The sequence below is a fragment of the Trichechus manatus genome, unplaced genomic scaffold (genome assembly GCF_000243295.1).
Source record: "Trichechus manatus latirostris isolate Lorelei unplaced genomic scaffold, TriManLat1.0 scaffold00156, whole genome shotgun sequence".
Classification (NCBI taxonomy): domain Eukaryota; kingdom Metazoa; phylum Chordata; class Mammalia; order Sirenia; family Trichechidae; genus Trichechus; species Trichechus manatus.
The window spans coordinates 3264656-3283197 of NW_004444092.1; the positions used below are offsets into that span (position 1 = coordinate 3264656).

The 18542-nt window shown below is 50.0% G+C and overlaps 2 protein-coding genes across 2 annotated transcripts in view; one reads left to right on the top strand and one right to left on the bottom strand.

The window, feature by feature from the left end:
• Positions 1–563: 563 nt before the first annotated feature.
• Positions 564–5037, top strand: DLX5 (distal-less homeobox 5). The gene is made up of 3 exons (XM_004386131.1): positions 564–1116; positions 3087–3271; positions 4350–5037. The coding sequence occupies exons 1-3, from the start codon at positions 762–764 to the stop codon at positions 4677–4679; spliced, it is 870 nt and encodes a 289-aa protein (XP_004386188.1). The 5' UTR covers positions 564–761; the 3' UTR covers positions 4680–5037.
• A 10093-nt stretch (positions 5038–15130) lies between these two features.
• DLX6 (distal-less homeobox 6) overlaps positions 15131–18542 on the bottom strand; it is a 3935-nt gene continuing 523 nt past the window's right edge. The window contains exons 2-5 of the mRNA XM_004386152.1: positions 18347–18401; positions 17591–17824; positions 17307–17500; positions 15131–15382 (exon numbers count right to left, since the gene is read on the bottom strand). Coding sequence (XP_004386209.1) covers positions 15131–15382; positions 17307–17500; positions 17591–17824; positions 18347–18401 — 735 coding nt within the window. The remainder of the gene's footprint in view (positions 15383–17306; positions 17501–17590; positions 17825–18346; positions 18402–18542) is intronic.

Here is an 18542-nt window from a genome sequence, read left to right on the forward strand (position 1 = left end):
ATACCCCAATAAAAACTATGCCCCCTTGTTTCTCGCTTTCGTCCTCCATCCCCCGTCCCCGTCCTTGACTTCCCATTGCAATAGCAGTGTTCAGTTCCACAGTCGCCCCTAGTAGAGCCCACAGGGGCGGGGGGAGATGGGGAGCAAGGAAAGACCGTAGCCGACCTCAGCTCCAAAGCATGTGCACTTTCCGAGGCTGCTGATTGGAACACATTGTCTCCAGACATCACAGAGCTGGGTGTTGGGGCTTCTGTTGTCGTGTTTGGTATTCACTAAAAACAGATTTAGACGTCCCTCCCCCCAACAAGCAACAAACACATATACACTCGCGCGCGCGCGCACTCACACACACACACACACACACACACACACACATCTCCATTTTTTTTTTTTTTCTCTCCCTCTTTTTTTAAGCAATGCTTTGTTGTGCTAAAACTAGTTGGACGAGTTAGGGTGTTGCTGCTGCTCCCGAGGCCCTGGCCAATGGAACCCGATCCACCCCGCTGTGCGTAAGCGCGCAATTAAGGATTTAACCAAGGCTGTGCTGTGCCTCAGCCAGCAGTCAGCCTGCCGGAGACAGAGCCTCCACGACTCCCAGCCTCCTCCTCGCCGCCGCCGCCACCTCCTCCTCCTTTCCTCCTCCTCCTCTTCCTCCTCCTCCCTCGCTCCCACAGCCATGTCTGCTTAGACCAGAGCAGCCCCACCGCCAACTCCGGCAGCAGCCGCCGCCTCAGCAACTAGACAGCCGCCGCCTGCGAGCGATGACAGGAGTGTTTGACAGAAGGGTCCCCAGCATCCGATCCAGCGACTTCCAAGCTCCATTCCAGACGTCCGCAGCCATGCACCATCCGTCTCAGGAATCACCAACTTTGCCTGAGTCGTCGGCCACGGATTCCGACTACTACAGTCCCACGGGAGGAGCACCGCACGGCTACTGCTCTCCTACCTCGGCTTCCTACGGCAAAGCGCTCAACCCCTACCAGTACCAGTACCACGGCGTGAACGGCTCCACCGGGAGCTACCCTGCCAAAGCCTATGCCGACTACAGCTACGCCAGCCCCTACCACCAGTACGGCGGCGCCTACAACCGCGTACCGAGCGCTGCCAGCCAGCCAGGTACTGGGGGGGGGGGACACAGAGGGGTTCAGGACTCGGGAGAAGCCGGGTGGGGTGGGAGACTGGGAGCCACGCCGTCCACTGGAATCGGGGCGCACCGGGCAGAATTAAGTGGGAGCCCGGACTTTGCAACCAAGAGAGGTTCCCGGGCCAACGTCTTAGGAGTTGAAGATTTCTAGTGGAAGGAGTCTGCGGAGGTTCAGACTAACATTCTTCCTCTCCGATACCTTGGGTTGGGGTAGAGACTTGGTCGCCAGGTTCACAGATTGCCTGGCCAGGAAGCCAGCTAGGCTGGAAAGGGGGTTCGAGGTGGAAAGAAAGAATCAAACATCCCCGGTGGAGTTTGCGTAATGAAGGGAGGTTAGTTATTGGCATTTTTGGTAAACATGCTCGGTTCGTGCGAGTGGGAGTGGAAGGTTGCCTCAAAAGCTCTGTCGGGATTAGTCTGCGAGCAGCCAAGAGGCAGCGTCCGGCTGGTGCACGGAGCGCGCGGGGTGGGGGGGGGGGCGGGAGCTCGAGCCCGCCAGAGGAAGAGAGCGCCGAGAGCCTTGCGGTTTATCCAAGGCAGTTCCAAAAACAAAAAGCCATTTAAAAGCGGAGGAGGGTTGATGAGGGGTCACGTTGTTGGACGGATTTTTTTTTTTTCCTCCATAGGTGTTTAAAGTTTGTCTTCTTTCTCCCCACCACCTCCTCTTTCGTCCTCCTTGAAACTTAGTTGGAAAGTTTAAGAGGGTTAGTGAGCTTGAACTGTAAGAGAGAGGTATGAGGTCTCTGTGGAGCGGTTTTACTGGTGGGTTTGATCTCTTCCCACCAGTACATTAATAATTCTGCTAATATTAGCATCCCCCTCTCTGGCAGAATCGAGACCACAGCCCCACAGCCCTATTCTCCACCCTTCCTCTCCCAGAACCTCACCACACACACACACACACACACACACACACACATACACACACCACCACCACCACCATTCTCCGCCGGTTGCCAGGATGGGCACTTCTGATAAAATGGTGATTTGGGGGAAAGGGACTTTTGACCCCAGGACACGATTGTAAAACACGCATTTAGGGAAGTCTTTTCCTCCGACGATACTGGAGGATTACAGTGATTGAGAAAGGGTTATAGTCAGTGAGAAATTCGTCCTGACCTACCGCCCCCTTCCTACGAAGACACCCCCCCGCCCCCGCGATCACCACCACCACTACCGATTCCTTTTCAATGTGTGACTCTTGGTGAGCTTTAAAATGAGACGGGGGTGGGACGTCTTCCTTTCTTTCACTGTCTCTGTATATCGTGCATAAATGGAAGTGTGTTTTTTTTTTTTCTTTTGGCCAAGAACGTATTAAGTCTATTTGTAAAAGAAACCAGACACATCTGTGCCCTCGCAGATCTGCAGCGAGATTGTGGGGGCTGCATAATCGGCCCTCTGTCTGCGGCGGCCCAACCGCTTGCTGCTGAAGTGAAGAAGCATAGTTTGCTTGTGGGTCTTTGAACTTTGGAGACCTTAGTATGCGTCTTCCCTGCCCATGAGTCTGGCCTGTGCGGGCGCCCCAACAGACGCTGACCCATCGGAGGTCGGGGGGAGGCGGAGAGATGGAGGCTCTCCTTTGAAGCCTCAGGAAAGGCTGGCCGTCCTCGTCCCAGTAAAGCGGGTGAGCACAGGATGGGCAAAAACAAATCTTGGAGAAGTAGGGCAAAGACTAACTTCCGCACGCCAAGAAGGCAGCTGGGCTGTACGCAGCCCTTTGAACAAATTCACAGGAATTGTATGAACGGAGAAGGGGATTAACCAGAGACTGTCTTTTCCACGATTTGGGGAGGGGCATATTTATCTCGTTCTGGTAAACCAAAGGGGTTGATGGGGGAAAGAGAGAGTGAAGCCTGCATGGTAAGAAACTCAAGGACTGAATTTGAGAGTGCTGCAAGAGGGCTGCCGAAAAGCTCTAACTGGGTCTATTTTGATTATTTAGAGAAAGAAGTGTCCGAGCCAGAGGTAAGGATGGTGAATGGCAAACCAAAGAAAGTTCGCAAACCCAGGACTATTTATTCCAGCTTTCAGCTGGCCGCGTTACAGAGAAGGTTTCAGAAGACTCAGTACCTCGCCCTGCCCGAACGCGCCGAGCTGGCCGCCTCGCTGGGACTGACTCAAACACAGGTAAATCGGCGCGCAGCCGGGTTCGAGCTCCGCCTAAGCGGCAAGCCCGGCTGGGCCGCGTGGTTCGGTCCCAACGGACTGGAGCGAATTCGATAGCATCCGCGAGAAACTCACAGAAAGACAGACAGCAAAAAGACACCGCCCCCTGCGCCCTTCCCTCCAGAGTCAGGCCGGGTGTCAGTGTCATGCGACAGTGGAAACGGGACGGAGATGTCGTTCGTCCCGAGATGCCTCCCTCCGCATCGGACCTCTCGGGCGGGAAGCCAGTTTCCTAGCTTGGAGACAACGAGAGGGTTATTTCTAGGAAGCCCTGGCAGGCTTGAGAAGTTGTCTGGTTTTCTCAAAATGCGGAGCTGTCCGGGGGTGAGAAGGCCCTGAGGCCTAGCACCGGTCTCAGGCCGCGCAAAGGCCGGAACGTTGCCTCGGGCCTGAGAAATTAAAGGGTCGCAGGCTTTGGGAGTGGGGGGGCGCTGTTGTACAGGGAAACCTTCCTGGATTAGTTCATGCCCTTCACTCCTACCCCACTCCAGCTGAGGCCTATAGAAGAATAAAGAATGTTCGAGTCGCGGCCCAGGGCTGCAGGGGGATTCTGGCCTCATGGCATTGGGATGGGAGTGAAGGGAGTTGGGCAGGAGATTGGGAGATCACTCCTCTCCCTTAACTTGCGCTCGCGCCACGGCGCCTTCCCTACCCCCACCCCAGCCCGTGCCCCCGCCCCCCGGCCAGATTCCAGCCGTCTTTTGGGAGACCTTCGCGGCGCCGAGTTCCGTGCGCCCTGGGCAGGCCTACGCGTGCAGCACGCCGCCGCGGACACTCCAGTCGGGCTCGGATCCCCCTCCCCCAGCCCAGACAAAAGAGCAAAGCCTTGGGGTCGCGTCCTCGCGGCGGCCCCTGCTAGCCGAGCAGGCTAGGTGAGGCTTTGCCCCAGGCCCAGCCCCTTGGCCATAGGCCGCAAGTTGCGGGGACACGCCAGGCGGGGCCGCCTAGGGGCCCGAAGCTGTCTCCCTCTGCGGCCCCGGGTAAGGCGCGGGCGACCTTTGAGTGTCCCGGTAACGTGTGCCTTTGTTCCCCCACCCAGGTGAAAATCTGGTTTCAGAACAAAAGATCCAAGATCAAGAAGATCATGAAAAACGGGGAGATGCCCCCGGAGCACAGCCCCAGCTCCAGCGACCCTATGGCGTGTAATTCGCCGCAGTCTCCGGCGGTGTGGGAGCCCCAGGGCTCGTCCCGCTCGCTCAGCCACCACCCTCACGCCCACCCTCCGACCTCCAACCCGTCCCCCGCGTCCAGCTACCTGGAGAATTCGGCTTCCTGGTACCCGAGCGCAGCCAGCTCAATCAATTCCCACCTGCCGCCGCCCGGCTCCTTACAGCACCCGCTGGTGATGGCCCCCGGGACACTCTATTAGACGGGCCACTTTCCTTTGCCCTGTTTTTTTGGGACTACTGTGTTTTGCTGTTTTAGAAAATCATAAAGAAAGGAATTCATATGGGGACGTTTGGAAAACGGAAACAAACTAAAAAAGATTCTTGTGTAAAGCCTTTTTTGCATGTAAGTTATTGCATTTCAAAGGACTCTCTCCCCCCCCTTTTTTTACAGAAGAACTTTTTTTGCGCAACTGTGGACACTATCAATGGTGCCTTGAAATCTATGACCTCAACTTTTCAAAAGACTTTTTCCATTGTTATTTTAACCATGTAAATAAGTGTAGATAGAGGAATTAAACTGTATATTCTGGATAAATAAAATTATTTCGACCATGAAAACAGAATGTTTCCAAAAATACTCCTTTTTGCCCCCAGGATAATTGGCTAGTGACGTTTCATGCAGGCAATTAGTGGAAGACAAGCTCTGCAGAGATCCAACAAGGAAAAAAAGAAATGGGGCTGCATGGAGCAGAACTGTATATGTTGATATTGGATGCTGTACTTTATATCTCTATATACACACGTGGCCTGTTTATAGTACTGCCTATAATATATATTCAGGTTTTTTTTTTTTTTTTTTTTTTGGCCTAACCTCAGAAAACGTTTAGATCATTTTAAGTTTAACCCGAAATTGTTTCAGGTAGAATGTAGTGCTGAAATCTAAATACATACCCCACTCCGTATGTGAGTGAGAAGGCAAAAGAAATCCCTCAATAACCCCTCTGAATTCTAAACTCAAAGCAATTAGTGTGGCGAGCTGTCCCCCACCTCCCTCCCCACCATCAGCCTCTGTGTATTGCCAGAGCAATTAGACAAATTACACTCCCTTCAAAGGGAGCTTCCAGAGATGAGAAAATGAAAGAAAAAAAAAAAAGTAAAGAGAGAAATCTCCCTTTACTCTTATTAAAAAAATGTTTTTTAAACTCTAATGTTTGGAGGCATGGCAAATGGTACAGTCTTGGATTCCCTAGATGTGTTATTATAAATTGATCTTAGCTCTTTTAGAGAGACTAAGGTGCTGTGGAGCCCTGAAGGCCTCTCTGTATTGCAGGAATTGAGAACAATAATGGACCTAAGTCGGTAGGCCAAGCAGGGCATTGCAAGGTAAAGGAAAGGAATGAAAGCATTGTGGCACTGTGTTGATTTCACTTCATGTAAGATAATATTCCTAATATGATTTTTTTTTCTTCCATCCTCTTTACCCATGTATGGTTTTTACAGGAAGGGGCTCCCTCTGCTTTGCTTTTTACCTAAAACAGTGGCAAAGCAGCTTCCAAACGATGGGAAATTGAATCTTTTTGTGGAGATTTTTCCTTTGTGAAGCCCTCTTTGGCAAAGAGGGAGGACTTGCTGCAGCCGTGGCCTTTTCCCTGCACCTCTGCATATAGACATCAGCCGTGTGACCTTAGAGCGCCGTCTATAGCTGTGCCCCCAGGCGTGAATGGTAGGCGTCTTTCTGACTTCGTCGTTTAGTCCGCCAGACTCTATTTCCATGGGATGCCAAGGGGAAAAGCGTGTTGAAAATTACAAGATGCATGAGAAATATTTTACAGCTAGGAAGTCGGCGCAATAAATGTGACAAAAGAGCCTTCTAAAAAGGCGAGGGGGGGATTAGAACATAAAAAATTACATCCTGTCATCTGAGGATTCTGTGAAGGCTCTTCCAGGATTGGGAGACCAGACCTGAAGAGGCACGCTGTGTGCCTGGAGGGGAATTTACCTGTGTGTTCCGTCTCCCTCTCCTTTCCTCTCTTCCCCACCTCCCTTCCAGCCTCTCGATTTCTTCCTTCTCTTCCCCTTTCCTTTCTTTCCAGGAGGGAAGCCTAGCCCGCGGGTTTGGAATTGGGCCTTGGAGATTCAATAGTTTGACGGGTCTTTCGAAGCGCCCTGCTTGGCCCCGGGGCGACCCGGGGCTGAGCACGAGGCGGCAGCCTGAGCTGTGGACCCTTCCGCAGCCGCCGGTTCTCGCAGCTTCTCCCCCTCTCTGTCTCCCGCCAGCCCTCCTTTCTCGGGAAAAGTTCCGGGTGGCGAGGTGCTCGCGGGAAGGCAAGGCGGCGTGCGGTTTGTCTTCTGCGCTGGCACAGAATGGGGGAAAGGAGGAAAGAGTTGAAGGGATTTGTTTCCTGCTGTTGTTTCTTTCTTTGCTTGTGAGGATTTCGGGAGTTTCCATTACACCGATAGCCGGCGCTTTATTTCTGGTGATCGGAGAGAAACTCTGCGCCCGCGGCTTGAAAGCGCCTGGCTGTCCCCTGCGCGGCCGCCTCTCCCCGCCGGGATGTGTGTTTGGGAAGGTTGTGGGGGGGAGCACCCATGTACACGTCTAACATTTCCCTCAGCCTTGACGCCGCTTGGTGTTAAGGACAGGAAAGCCTCGTTGCGAGGCGGCCAGGCCCAACGCCGCGCGGACACAGGCTTGGTTTCAGGATTCCTTTCTTTGAGCTAACCTCACTTCTTCCACTCGCAGTGCCCTCCTCTCTTGCGCGGGGTTTTTTTTTTTTTTTTAAACTTGGTCGGGGAGCCGTGGACAAAAATATTCTGGCAAACCAGTCTGCAGCGGGTTCTCCCTGGCACCATGGGGATTCTCCCCCGGGAATTTAACTCCCTGCAGTCCCGCGCCCAAGGATGTAAAAATAACAGATCTTCAGCAAAGTCTAAAAATATCTATGTGATGTTTCTCTCCCTCGCTCTCCCTCCCACCTCCCCTCTCCCTCTCTATTGTTTATTCTTATATCGAACATAACGTGTACCACCCCCCAGAATATTCCCGGAAGGGCCTATCTTACTCTCCCGGACCTCACGCCCGACTTGCCTGGTTTGCAATCTAGTGGTCCTAAGAGGAATCAAGCCCATCCCACGATTTAATTTTCTTTTCCGTGGGCTTCCTCACCCCCTCTATACTCCCAACTCCCCTCTCCTGCCCCCATCTTTAGGCCAGCTCACAAAGCCTAGGAGGCCTGGGGCATGCAGGCAGGGCCAGAGCGGTTCCTTGGTGCCCTGCCCTCCTCCGGGGCCCTCCTGTAGGAGATGAGATAAATTGCCTTTTGTTTGAGGCTCGGGTTGGGGCTAGGCAGATTTCTGCCCTTCCCCCCCCCCTTTTTTTCCTGGCGGCTACCTCCTTGTGGAACAGGGGGCGGCCTGGAGAGCCTAGAGAAGCCGCATTCCTGTGGGTGCCAGGCGGCTCCAGTGCTGAGCCACAGGGCCTGAGACACACACAGAGGAACCCGCAGACCTCGCTGCCCTTGATCTCGCTCTCTTTCTCTCCCTCCCGTCGGGGAACCCACCCGGGAGCCTGTCAACCCACACTCGGATCCACCCAGGGCTCGGCCTAGGCAGGAGCGGGTTGACCCGCCTACGGACACATGCGCACACCCCCCCTCCCGGTGATACTGGCCAGGCGAGGATCTCCCCGCCGGTGCCAGTCCTTTCTCTCCCGCCCCTTATCCCACAATCCCAGACGCGCCGGCTGGCCTCCTCTGACTGCTTTGATCCCACCGGACGCCCCACGGCTCGCGGCGTCCTGGCCTCGCTGTCCCGGGAGTCACCCACAGCGCGCCAAGGCCAGGCCGCGCTCGCCTCCTCCCAGTGCGCCCTACAGCTCACTCAGGCCTTAGCACTGCTTGGTCTCCTGAGCTCCCTAGCCCGAGGTACAGAGGATGCTTGCTGGAACAGCACCCACCTCCTCCTCTACACTTCCTTTTATTCGCTGAGAGGGATCTTTAGGGTTACCCAACTATCCCCCCTCCCCACCCCATCCCACAACCCCTTGGATCCCGCGGCCCCCACTGGCCACTGGGGTCGCGCCAACCCAGAGCGCTCCAGCTCTCCCCGGAGGCAAGCCCTGAGGGCAGACGCCCTCCGGCACCTCTGGGAAGTGCGCCACGCCGGCGGATCCGCCTGCGGTCACCCCTCTCTCCACCCTTAAGCACCCCCTCCCACAGAGGCTGGGTGGAGGCTCCCGCCGCCCGGGAGTTTGGGGAGGGGGCGCTGCGGCTTGCTCCCGCCCTCGGCCTGTGTTCTCAGGTTGCCCCGGTGCTTGCATACAGTACTTGTTTTTTTCAACCCTGGCCCAGTCACAGCGAACTTCGGGACTCGCAAACAGCACAAATAACGGTGGCACATGTGGGATTGGTTAAATATTTTTCTAGGAAGCGCCGTCCCCCCTCCCCCCAGCCCCGTCCCGCCCCCGCGTTTTCTTTTGCATCTGACAGGCTTTAGGTTCCTCAGTGGTGCGGGGCAGAAACTATAAACTGTAGCTACTGCCAGGGGATGGGTGGGGGACTTCCTTTTCAATCATCCAGGACTACCGGCTGTAATGTAATAACCTATTTTATAGGTCGAACTCGAACCGTGAAGATAGGAACTGGGGAATTTACATGCAGTCTCTCTTTAAGGGAGGTGGGAGTCCTGTTGTAGCAATTAAATGTTTCTGCTCTTTTGTTCGCCGGCACTTCTTATTTACTTCTGATTTATGGGGATCAGAAGAAGTCTCTTTGCCAAAAGCGCATGCATTATTGAGTGTGTTCCACATCCTAAACCAAGATTTATATAAAACCGTGAAATACCACACATTACGACCTTTCGCCGCAGGAAGGGGAAAAAAGGGCTTCATACATTATTCCCTTTCTCTCTCTCTCTCGTATCTCAGCGTTAGTAATGATTCTCTGTCGAATCCATTCACCATGCACAGTCTACGTTGTTTTTATTTTTATTTTTAGAAATGGGTGGGGGTGAAGGGCAGTAAACAGTTAGCAAGCTATGATTTATTTTAAAGCATTTTTTTTCCCTCAAAGACAGAAATCTGCCACTGGAAGCTTATTGTCATCTAAGGACTATATCTGCCACTTGCCATTTGCAAGGTGGGGAAGAGGGGCGGGGTAAGCGTCAGGATATGGGTTCAACTTTCATCTATGAACAGGGGTCACTGAACGGGGGACATTTCATTACTGCCCTTAAATTCAAAGGAGCTAGGAAGCCTGTTTGCCATCCTGCAGGGTGGCCCTGGCTGGGCAGCTCCCAGGTCTGTGAGGTGGTGGGAGGAGGGAGCATCATCATGCACTGTACTGGGACTGGAAAAGACGCCCAGAGAATTCACTGTGCTCAGGGTGAGAAAATTGATATAAGGGAATATGAGGGCTTTAGGTATCCCTGACCAAGAGGTCCCCATCAGGAACCAGAAGAGGACTCTGGAGATCTCCCCCCAGAGCAGGGTTTATCCTCCTTGAGGCAACAGCTTGAAACCCCCAGAGCCCTTTCTTTCACCCTGGAACCAGCACAGTCTTCCTGCCTCTCTCCAGCATCTCTCCATCTAACTCTCCAACCGCCTCTTTTTTTTTGGTCCCCCGTATTTGAAGGAGACTGATCTTGCTCTTTTACAATCATTATCTGGGGGAAGGAACTGTCCGTTATAAAAAACACATAAAACTGGACTTTCTGGAATTCAGAAAGAAGCTTATCAGTGACTTGCCTCAAAAGAAGCAGCTGGACTGGTTTATATTGGGGGGGGTTGATTAATAAAAGTTAGTAATGGGATTAAAACCAAAGCCAGCCAAGCCAAGTGAAGGAGGTAGCTTCCCAGCTGGCTTTATTTAATTAGCAGCAATTAATATGTATTCTGCTAATATCCTTTAGGACTCTCGAAGACTTGTTCACCATGAAAGAGAATGGAGACGGAGCGCAGGAATACTTGCAAGCACCCAGGGTGTTTTAATCTGATGACAAGAGAGATTGCAAATTCATTTAAGAATGTGTTGATAAACAAGTGACAGGCGCGCTCTGAGGCCGACTTAGTGGAAACAATGGTAAAACTGACCAATGTTCTTTCCTTTGGGGGAGGGGTGCTTTTTTTGAAGCAGGGAAATGCTTTAGGAGAAAGGGTAAAAAAGACAAGAGGTTAAAAAAAATAGAAAGAAAAATTATTTCAAACTCGATGCAGCAGCAGCAGACACAGCAGCCTTTGCAAACACTTTAGCCTGCACATATTGAAGATTTGGACACGTAATGCTTCAGACCACTGATTTGTTATTTTCTTAATTCCCGCTCTTCTTCTTCCATGTGAATCAAACAGTCTTTTGTCCTTCAGGTTTTGATTTGATCGCTACTGTTCACATTTCACTTTTGTATTTTCCTCTTCCTATACCATTACTCATTGAGTGCCCCGTGAAATTACAATCGTACATTTTCAACTCAGCAACCCATTTGCAGTGCAAAAATAGGGTCTAAATAATGGCTGAATTAGCCCTACTGGACAGTTTCAGATGTAACACTGTAATAATTATATTGCAGGCTGGATTAGGATGCTATTATCATAATCTGGACGTTTACAATTATCTGTAATTTGCAAAGATGCGCCAGGTCTTGATTACAGCAGTTTTTTTTTTTTTTTTTTTGTATCACGCTAACCATCACTAAACAGTGACAGTAATAACAGCTAATTTTGCTGGCAATATAAGAGGTGCTGGGGTGTGCAAACAATTTCACACCTGGATGTGCTCACTCAACCAAGAATATAGAGAAAGAGCTTCTGCCCTGAGACTCAGAAAAATATTCTCCTCTGCTTCTGTTCAGTATAGGTTTCTAGACCCTGAACATTGCTTAAGAGATATTCACTGAGGGTAAGTTTTTATTTCTTGCATACTTTCAGGGACAGTTCATATTTCTGTTCTCATACTTTCAAAGCTGTATGTGTTGCTGTTGTCATTTATCATGGACTACAGTTTTGTTTTATAGATTTTTCAATCCTGACCTTTTATCCCCCTTTGAGAATAGAAGGGTTGTGTTCTGGTGAGTAAAGGAGACGCGTGTGAGAACGGGATCTCTAAGAACTCGATTTGTCTTTCTTGCTTTTTCTGTTGTTGATGTATTTGGTTCAGCGAGTGACTGGAGACTGGGAAAAGGACCAGGCTTCTGCAAGGTGTGGAGGGAGCCGGCTGGAGATTCCAAGCTAAAATCCTTTTGAAAATTGTTAATGGAAGCTAGTGCTAGGCGAATCCAGTGAGGTCGTTACCTGTGCGATGATTTTATGTTTCCAGGAGTCAAGAGAGCAAACGGTTCTCGCGGCGGGGCTCCTTAGGTATCACAAATCTGCGGACATTTTCAAAGGCAGGTGCAGTCTGAATCCCCGGGCTATACAGCCGCTTCGACATCTATCCTTCACATGGGGGAAAGTTTCCGGAATAACTGGCCTCTAAAAATCTTCAAGGCTGCTTTGCAGGGCCTTTGCCTCAAGCTGGTGTACCGTGGGGAGAATGGAAGGCAGGATGCGGGTACGGATAGCGCAGTATTGTCCCCTGGGCCCAAAAGGCGTGGACAGTGGTGTTAGAAGGGTACGGAGGCTGAGACGCTGAACCCAGCGGCGGAGCCAAGGTTACAAACCATTCTGATTTAGAAACACATCAAGAAGATTCCTTCCAGAAGTCGTGCTTTTCTATCTATAGATGACGCTGTTTCCTGACCCTTTCAACGTTGCAGGCAGCTAGAGGTGTTAAGTGCACAAGGCGAGAAACCTTTGGCTCCCCCACCCCAAGTGCGGAAAGGCGCTTCTCTGGTGGTGTGAACCTTTGGACTAAGTTGTGTCAAAAGATGATGAGATGCTTACTGGAGCCGAGGAGAAATCATCCCCTCCGCCATCCCCCGCAGCTTTTTTTTTTTTTTTTTTTTAATGTGAAATGTGGTCAGAACGAGGCTTTAGAACGCGAACTCTGCAACCTCCAGGGAATTTCTAACGTGGGGAAGCGTAGTGGGAACTGCGACTGGGCGCTGCCTTCCGCCCACGCCCCTCCTACCATTCCCTCCCACGGGAATCGGTTTACTATAGGGTCAATACATTCTAAGGAGTGAAATATTAACCCTTGAGATTCAGAGGAACCAGAAGAAGCCCAGTTCCAAGCACAGTTCTGGGAGGACCCCTTGGCAGAATTTCTTGTTTAATTAGATTCATGTTAAAGATACAGAGAGATCGATACCCACATCATGACAGCCACCTCCAATGTTGTTAACATGCATTTGCTTGGGTTTCAAAATTCCATGCACCAACAGTGGTTTGGCATGTATCTGGTGGATTTTTTTTTTTAAAGAAAAATTAGTGTTGGTTTCGATGTATGGTAGCTTTTTCTCTAACGTAATTTGAATAATTCAGCAAAGCCCCACTACCAGCTGTACTTCTGCAGCCTCTTCCATTCTTTTCAGCATTATAATTTTGGTTAATTTTCAATTTTAGGTCCTACGTCTCTGCAATTTGTGTATGAATAACAGAATAATTTCCCTCTTTTGTTTCGCCTTTCCTGTTCCTGAATCTAAATAAAGATGGCTTTTTAGTATTAAAAGTGGAAGAAAATTACAGGTAATTATCTTTGACGGTAAAAACGCTGTAATCAGCGGGCTACATGAAAAATTACTCTAATTATGGCTGCATTTAAGAGAATGGAAAAAAACCTTCTTGTGGATAAAAACCTTAAATTGTCCCCAATGTCTGCTTCAAATTGGATGGCACTGCAGCTGGAGGCTTTGTTCAGAATTGATCCTGGGGAGCTACGAACCCAAAGTTTCACAGTAGGAAGGGGGAAAAAAGAAAAGAAAACATTTTTCCTAATGTAACAATGCGAATGCTAGAAAATGACAAGACTGATCGGTTTTAAACCATTCTGAAGACTGACTGAGCGTGGAAGTTGCTCAACAAAAAAAGGAACGGGTATATTGGTAAGTAGTCTTTGCTTTGTGTCTAATTATAGTGACTGTCCTTTTGCACAACTGTACGTCGCTGTCATTATATGGAGCACTCTGAGTATCTCTATTGACTTCTGATAAATGGCTCAGTGGTTTCAAGGTTCATAATTTGAAGGATGCCCAGGTCTGTAGCCATTAATTCTCACAGTATGGGGCTTCCTGCTTGTGTGACGAAAGGACTTTTCATTTTCATTATTTCTGTGCTTTCCACAAGATCGGAAGGATGTATTTCATCCAGGATAGTGTATTTTTCTATATAGCTGGTTTGCAAAGGGTTTTTAAACATTAAGTAGTCATAATTGCTCATTTGCTTTCTGGTTGTTTTTTATTTCTTTTAGTCTTTCTTTTTGGTTAAAAAATGCCTCCAAACAAAGACAGATACAACTGTATTATTTTGGCTAGGAGAAGGGAAAGGAGAATACTCACTTTCAGCACGGGAAACTACCGAATGTCTAGAGATTAACCTGGGGATAGGTCATACTAATGTTTAAAAAAATTGATAAATGTGTAGAAATTACAACAGAAACTTAATAGGTAAAGGAAACCAAGAAAATACCCATGGCTACTGTTAAAATTTTCAAGACAAAGGCTAGAGGTGCAAAATGACATTTTTGCCGGCACTTGATGTTTCTATATAGGGCTTCCCATATTAGGAAATAGGACTTATTTTAAGAGTGATAGAAAATATAATTGGAGGGAGGGAGGGAGACGAAAGGGAGAGAGGGCAACAGAGACACACACAGAAAAATATACAGGACACTTCTGGCATTTTGTGGCTTTTACTCCATATATGAAAGAAGACAAAAACATACAAAGTATCTGTACAACTAAAATTCAACAATATATACAGAAATGTTTCTTGATATAAACGTCCTTATTAGCTTAGTGAATGCCACCAATTCACCTAGTAAAGGTGTCAAAGCAATAGAATGGTGATTTTGGTTGGTTCCTCTCTCTGTCTTTCCTGATTCCAGTTCAGGGTTTGGGGTTAAGGTGGGGAAAGAGTGGTTTTTATTATCATTTCTGCCCATTTCATTTTGATAAACATGCAGCATTCCTTTTGTGGCAACATTCTCATCTTGCAGCCGATTTTCTCCTTTTCTTTTGAGGAGGGCTGTTATGAGGGTTTTTTTTCTTCTTCCGTTTTGGTCAGTCTGAGACTGGTAAATAAAAACACAGGAGTTCAATATGCTTCTTTTTCATCATGTGATGTCTTAAACTCATTAAACAAGTGAAAACGCTGCCATGTTCGCGCAGATTCTTCTGGTGGGGAAAAAGTCTGTAAAAAAGTCGTTTTGATGGATACTCCCAAAGAGAAGAGGGGGTTCAAAGCCTAGATTCCCAAGGGGAAAGAGAAAATATCCTTACAGTGAGGGGTTTCTGGAGCGCTGGCATAGCAACCAGTCTCTCTCTCTGTCTCTGTCTCTGTGAGGCAAGATCAATTACTGAGGTTGCTCAAGGAGAACGCAGACAAGGTTAGGAGAGGAAAGAAGAAAGGTACCAGGGAAGGAACGAAGAAAGAAGAAAGGGAAGGGTGAGAAAGGAAGTGAGTGAGAGAGACAGAAAGAGCAAGCGCCCAGCCGGTCCCTCGCCACACGTAGAGTTCTCCCGAGCCTGCTCCTTCGGCTCGGTTTCGCAGATGCAAGCAGGTCCGCGATCCTCCTTGCCTTGTCCGGAAGTTTCCCTATAGTAGCAACTGTCCTCGGACAACTCACATCATCTGTGGTCTCTGCATCGTGTCCTGGTGTGGAGAGGAATACCAGTGCGAATAACCGGGCATGTAGCTGTTGGGCGGCATACTAACGCCCTTGGCCGAGGCGGAAACGTCCCACACCGGAGGCAGCGCCGGCGAGCGCGGCGACAGGGCCGCCGAGCCCGGGAGGGGGTCGCTCTCATGCGGGTTACTGCCCTGCTTCAGCAGTTTCTTAAACTTCGAGCGTTTGTTCTGAAACCATATCTTCACCTGAAAGGAAATTCAGCGATCGTTAGGTCCCCGCCCCCCTCCCCACTGCCAAACAACAACAACAGCATTGAATCAGTGCCTCTAGCGTCATTCAAGGCTTTGGAAGCAATATACCGAAAACCCCGACAAGTCTTGAAGTCTCCGCCTCCCGCCAGCTCTTTCTAGTCCTCCCTCACCTTCCCCCCCCCCCCATCTAGGTATCTTGTCTGGATACCTACAGTCTTTGTGATTCTTGAGTTGGGTGCTAACCCAGGTTTAAAAGAAGAGCATAAATAAGAACAAAATAAGAAAAAAAAATAAAAAAGATGAATAAGAGAGCTGAATGAGGTTCAAAGTCTAACGGGAATTTTCAAACAGAACACCTTTCTGATCAAAGCCATACAACTGAATGCACCTCCTCTGATAGTCTGTGTTTTGATAATTACTAACCCCCAAAGTTGGCTAGCTCTAAGCATGTACAGTGATCAAATGACTAGGAACAGGTAAACATTTATAACCAAACACCTTGAATATATCTCTGCACGTATTGCACATGCCATCGAGTAGGCATGGAGCATGTTTCCTCAGATAAATATATCCACATAACCCTGCAGGGATTAGGAATTGCACCTCCCTCATTTTTAACTTTGTATATTGCTTAGTCAAATTGTGGTCAACAATCATCACATGATTGTTAGTGTAGTCAAGAATAGTCAAAGAGCTCCTGAAAATTAAATGTGAACCAGGAACCTGGGATGGAAGCACATCTAGGCCGACATTTCAGATCTACTTTATTGGAAGAAAGCAATCCTATGGTATAGCTTCCTTTACCTTTAAAAATCCTTACTCACAGCAATCTGCTTTTCCAAGAGGAATACAAGTCACTGAGTAGCAGGAATCCCTTCATTTCAAACCCCAAATATTTCAGGGGCAATATGGCAAAAGAAAGCAGGCTGAATTGAAAAGAAGAGCTTAAGGAGCATCTATCTTAAGACAACACACAATCATTCTACAGCCATAGTCTCATAAAATCTGAAGTCCCCTTGCTGAATGAAGATCACCCACCTCAAATGGGGACTACCAGCCACCCCATGCAGCTAAGTTAACCAACAAAGACAAAAATGCAGCCGATTGCAACCTAGCCTTATTATCAGGGCTCTAATATGCCTAAGTCAGCCCTTTCCTATGAAGTCTGAAATGCCTGTTCCATGTGTCTTTTGATGATGAGAGAACTTCAGCAACTGAACTGAACTGTGGCTTCACCTGCTATAATTTTGGGAGCATTTCTCTTCGATCTCTAATTCTGCCACTGCCCCAAAGTCGCTGCACCAGGGAGGACCCTCAGCCTGCTCTGGCCCCCTCACCCAAGATGATTTAACCACTGAGATTAGGGAGTCTCTAGAAAAACCCACTTCAGCCATCCTAGGATGAATAGTTTGTACCATTGTGCTTCCTTTCACTAAATGCCACTGGAGCCTATGCCTAGCCCCTTTTCTCCCCCTCTTCATGATCTTTCTTTTTATGCCAATGAGTTCCAATTCTTATTAGCTCATAGGGCCCATGCAAGGATCCTTAAGAAATGTGGGCCTTATTCTGCCTCCTGGCCTGAGTGCCTTTTCCTCCTATATGTTTGTTCTTTTTCATGTTGGTCTGTTCCAGAATAGGACTCGTTTGAATTATGAGTTTGGTCACCAGAGGAGGCTGGGGGGGGGGGTTGGTTTGCAGAGGGTTGGGAGGATGTGCAAATCCAATCCAGTATTTAATACCAGGTAATTTATTCCAAACTGTGTTGTCCCAGGAAAGCGCATAGCTGGAGCAAAGGCATTTGTCACTAAGCTCCTTCCATCCTTGCTTGACTAGGCCAAGAATTCCTCCTGGTGTGCTCCCTGCCCAGACTGCCAGCAGGGTCAGCATCTCGGGGATACTTGGGCTTCCCGGGCATTACCTGTGTTTGTGTCAGTCCTAAGGAAGCTGCCAGTTCAGCTCTCTCGGGAAGGGCCAGGTACTGAGTCTGCTGGAAGCGATGGTTTAAAGCCTGAAGCTGCAGGCTGGAATAAATGGTCCGAGGCTTCCGAATCTTTTTCCCTTTTCCATTGAACCTGATTTCCCCGTTTTCAATCACTGTGGTTTTTTGTTGATCTGCAAGCAAAGGACACAGAACTGCGGTCACCCATTAGGCCACTGCTGCCATTTCCCTGCGGTGGCCTGGCCTGCACCAGGTCTCCCCACAGCCCTGTAAGGGTTTCTTCGAAGCGTCCCCACGCCGCCCTGGCCTCTCTGGACCCACGGTGCTGGGCTTCTCCCCGACCCTGCCTCTAGCGCTAACAATGCATGGCTGCTGGATCGAGGGAGTGTCCGAGGCCGTTAGGCAAATAGCCGCGCTCCGCAGCAGCGGAGGGGGCACCGCCGCCTCACTGGGGTGTGCCGCGCGGCTGCTCTCTCCGCCGAGCGATGCCCCTCGGCCTGACGTTACAGTGCCTTAAGCTGTGCTTGAGTCACCTAGGTGTTTACGCGGCTGGTTGATTTAATGTCACCAGCTCCAAGCCCGGTGCATCAAGTCCTCGCAGCGAGTTAGAAATGATTCTGCTGAAAGGGACCAAACCTCAAAACAACCAGCTGCTCAGATCAGCTCCGGAGCAGAGCTGCTCCTAGCAAGGCAACTTTGACCCCCCTCGGGTGCTTAGAACAATCCGCCCGAGGCTCTCTGCTTCGCCTCCACGAACAAAGGAGCAGCCAACATAGTATCAGAAACCCTGGAGGAGGGGGTCTGGTCAAGGATGGGGGTGGGGGACACCTCAAAGCCCGCGGGAAATAGCCCAATTGTCACCAGCTTAGCAAGAGCCCGAGGCTACGCCAGCTTCGCTCTGGGTCACTGAGGCGAACCGGACGCCCCACACAAAGTAGGCCACTGGCTGCCCAGCATGGGGTGGGGAACAAAACACACTCCCCAGTTTGGGTCCAGAAAAGTCCTCAATCCTGGCCAACACGGGTCACAGCTCGGTGGGGAGGAGGAAGGCAAAGGGGACACAGACCCAAGGGGCTAGAAAGGGCAATGTGGGTCAACTCGTCGGACGAAGCCTGCGCTGAGCTCGGGGCGCAACCCGGCCGGCGCGCTAGAGTCGGGGGAGCGAGGCGGGCCGCGGCGCGAGGAAGCCGAGGTCCCCGGCGGTGGGAAGGGCCG

Bases quoted from the DNA above. Each gene is read 5' to 3' on its own strand.
- DLX5 (XM_004386131.1), top strand. From the start codon at position 762: ATGACAGGAGTGTTTGACAGAAGGGTCCCCAGCATCCGATCCAGCGAC. The intron at 1,117-3,086 runs GTACTGGGGGGG...TTGATTATTTAG, and splicing joins GAGCGCTGCCAGCCAGCCAG to AGAAAGAAGTGTCCGAGCCA. The intron at 3,272-4,349 runs GTAAATCGGCGC...TCCCCCACCCAG, and splicing joins TGGGACTGACTCAAACACAG to GTGAAAATCTGGTTTCAGAA.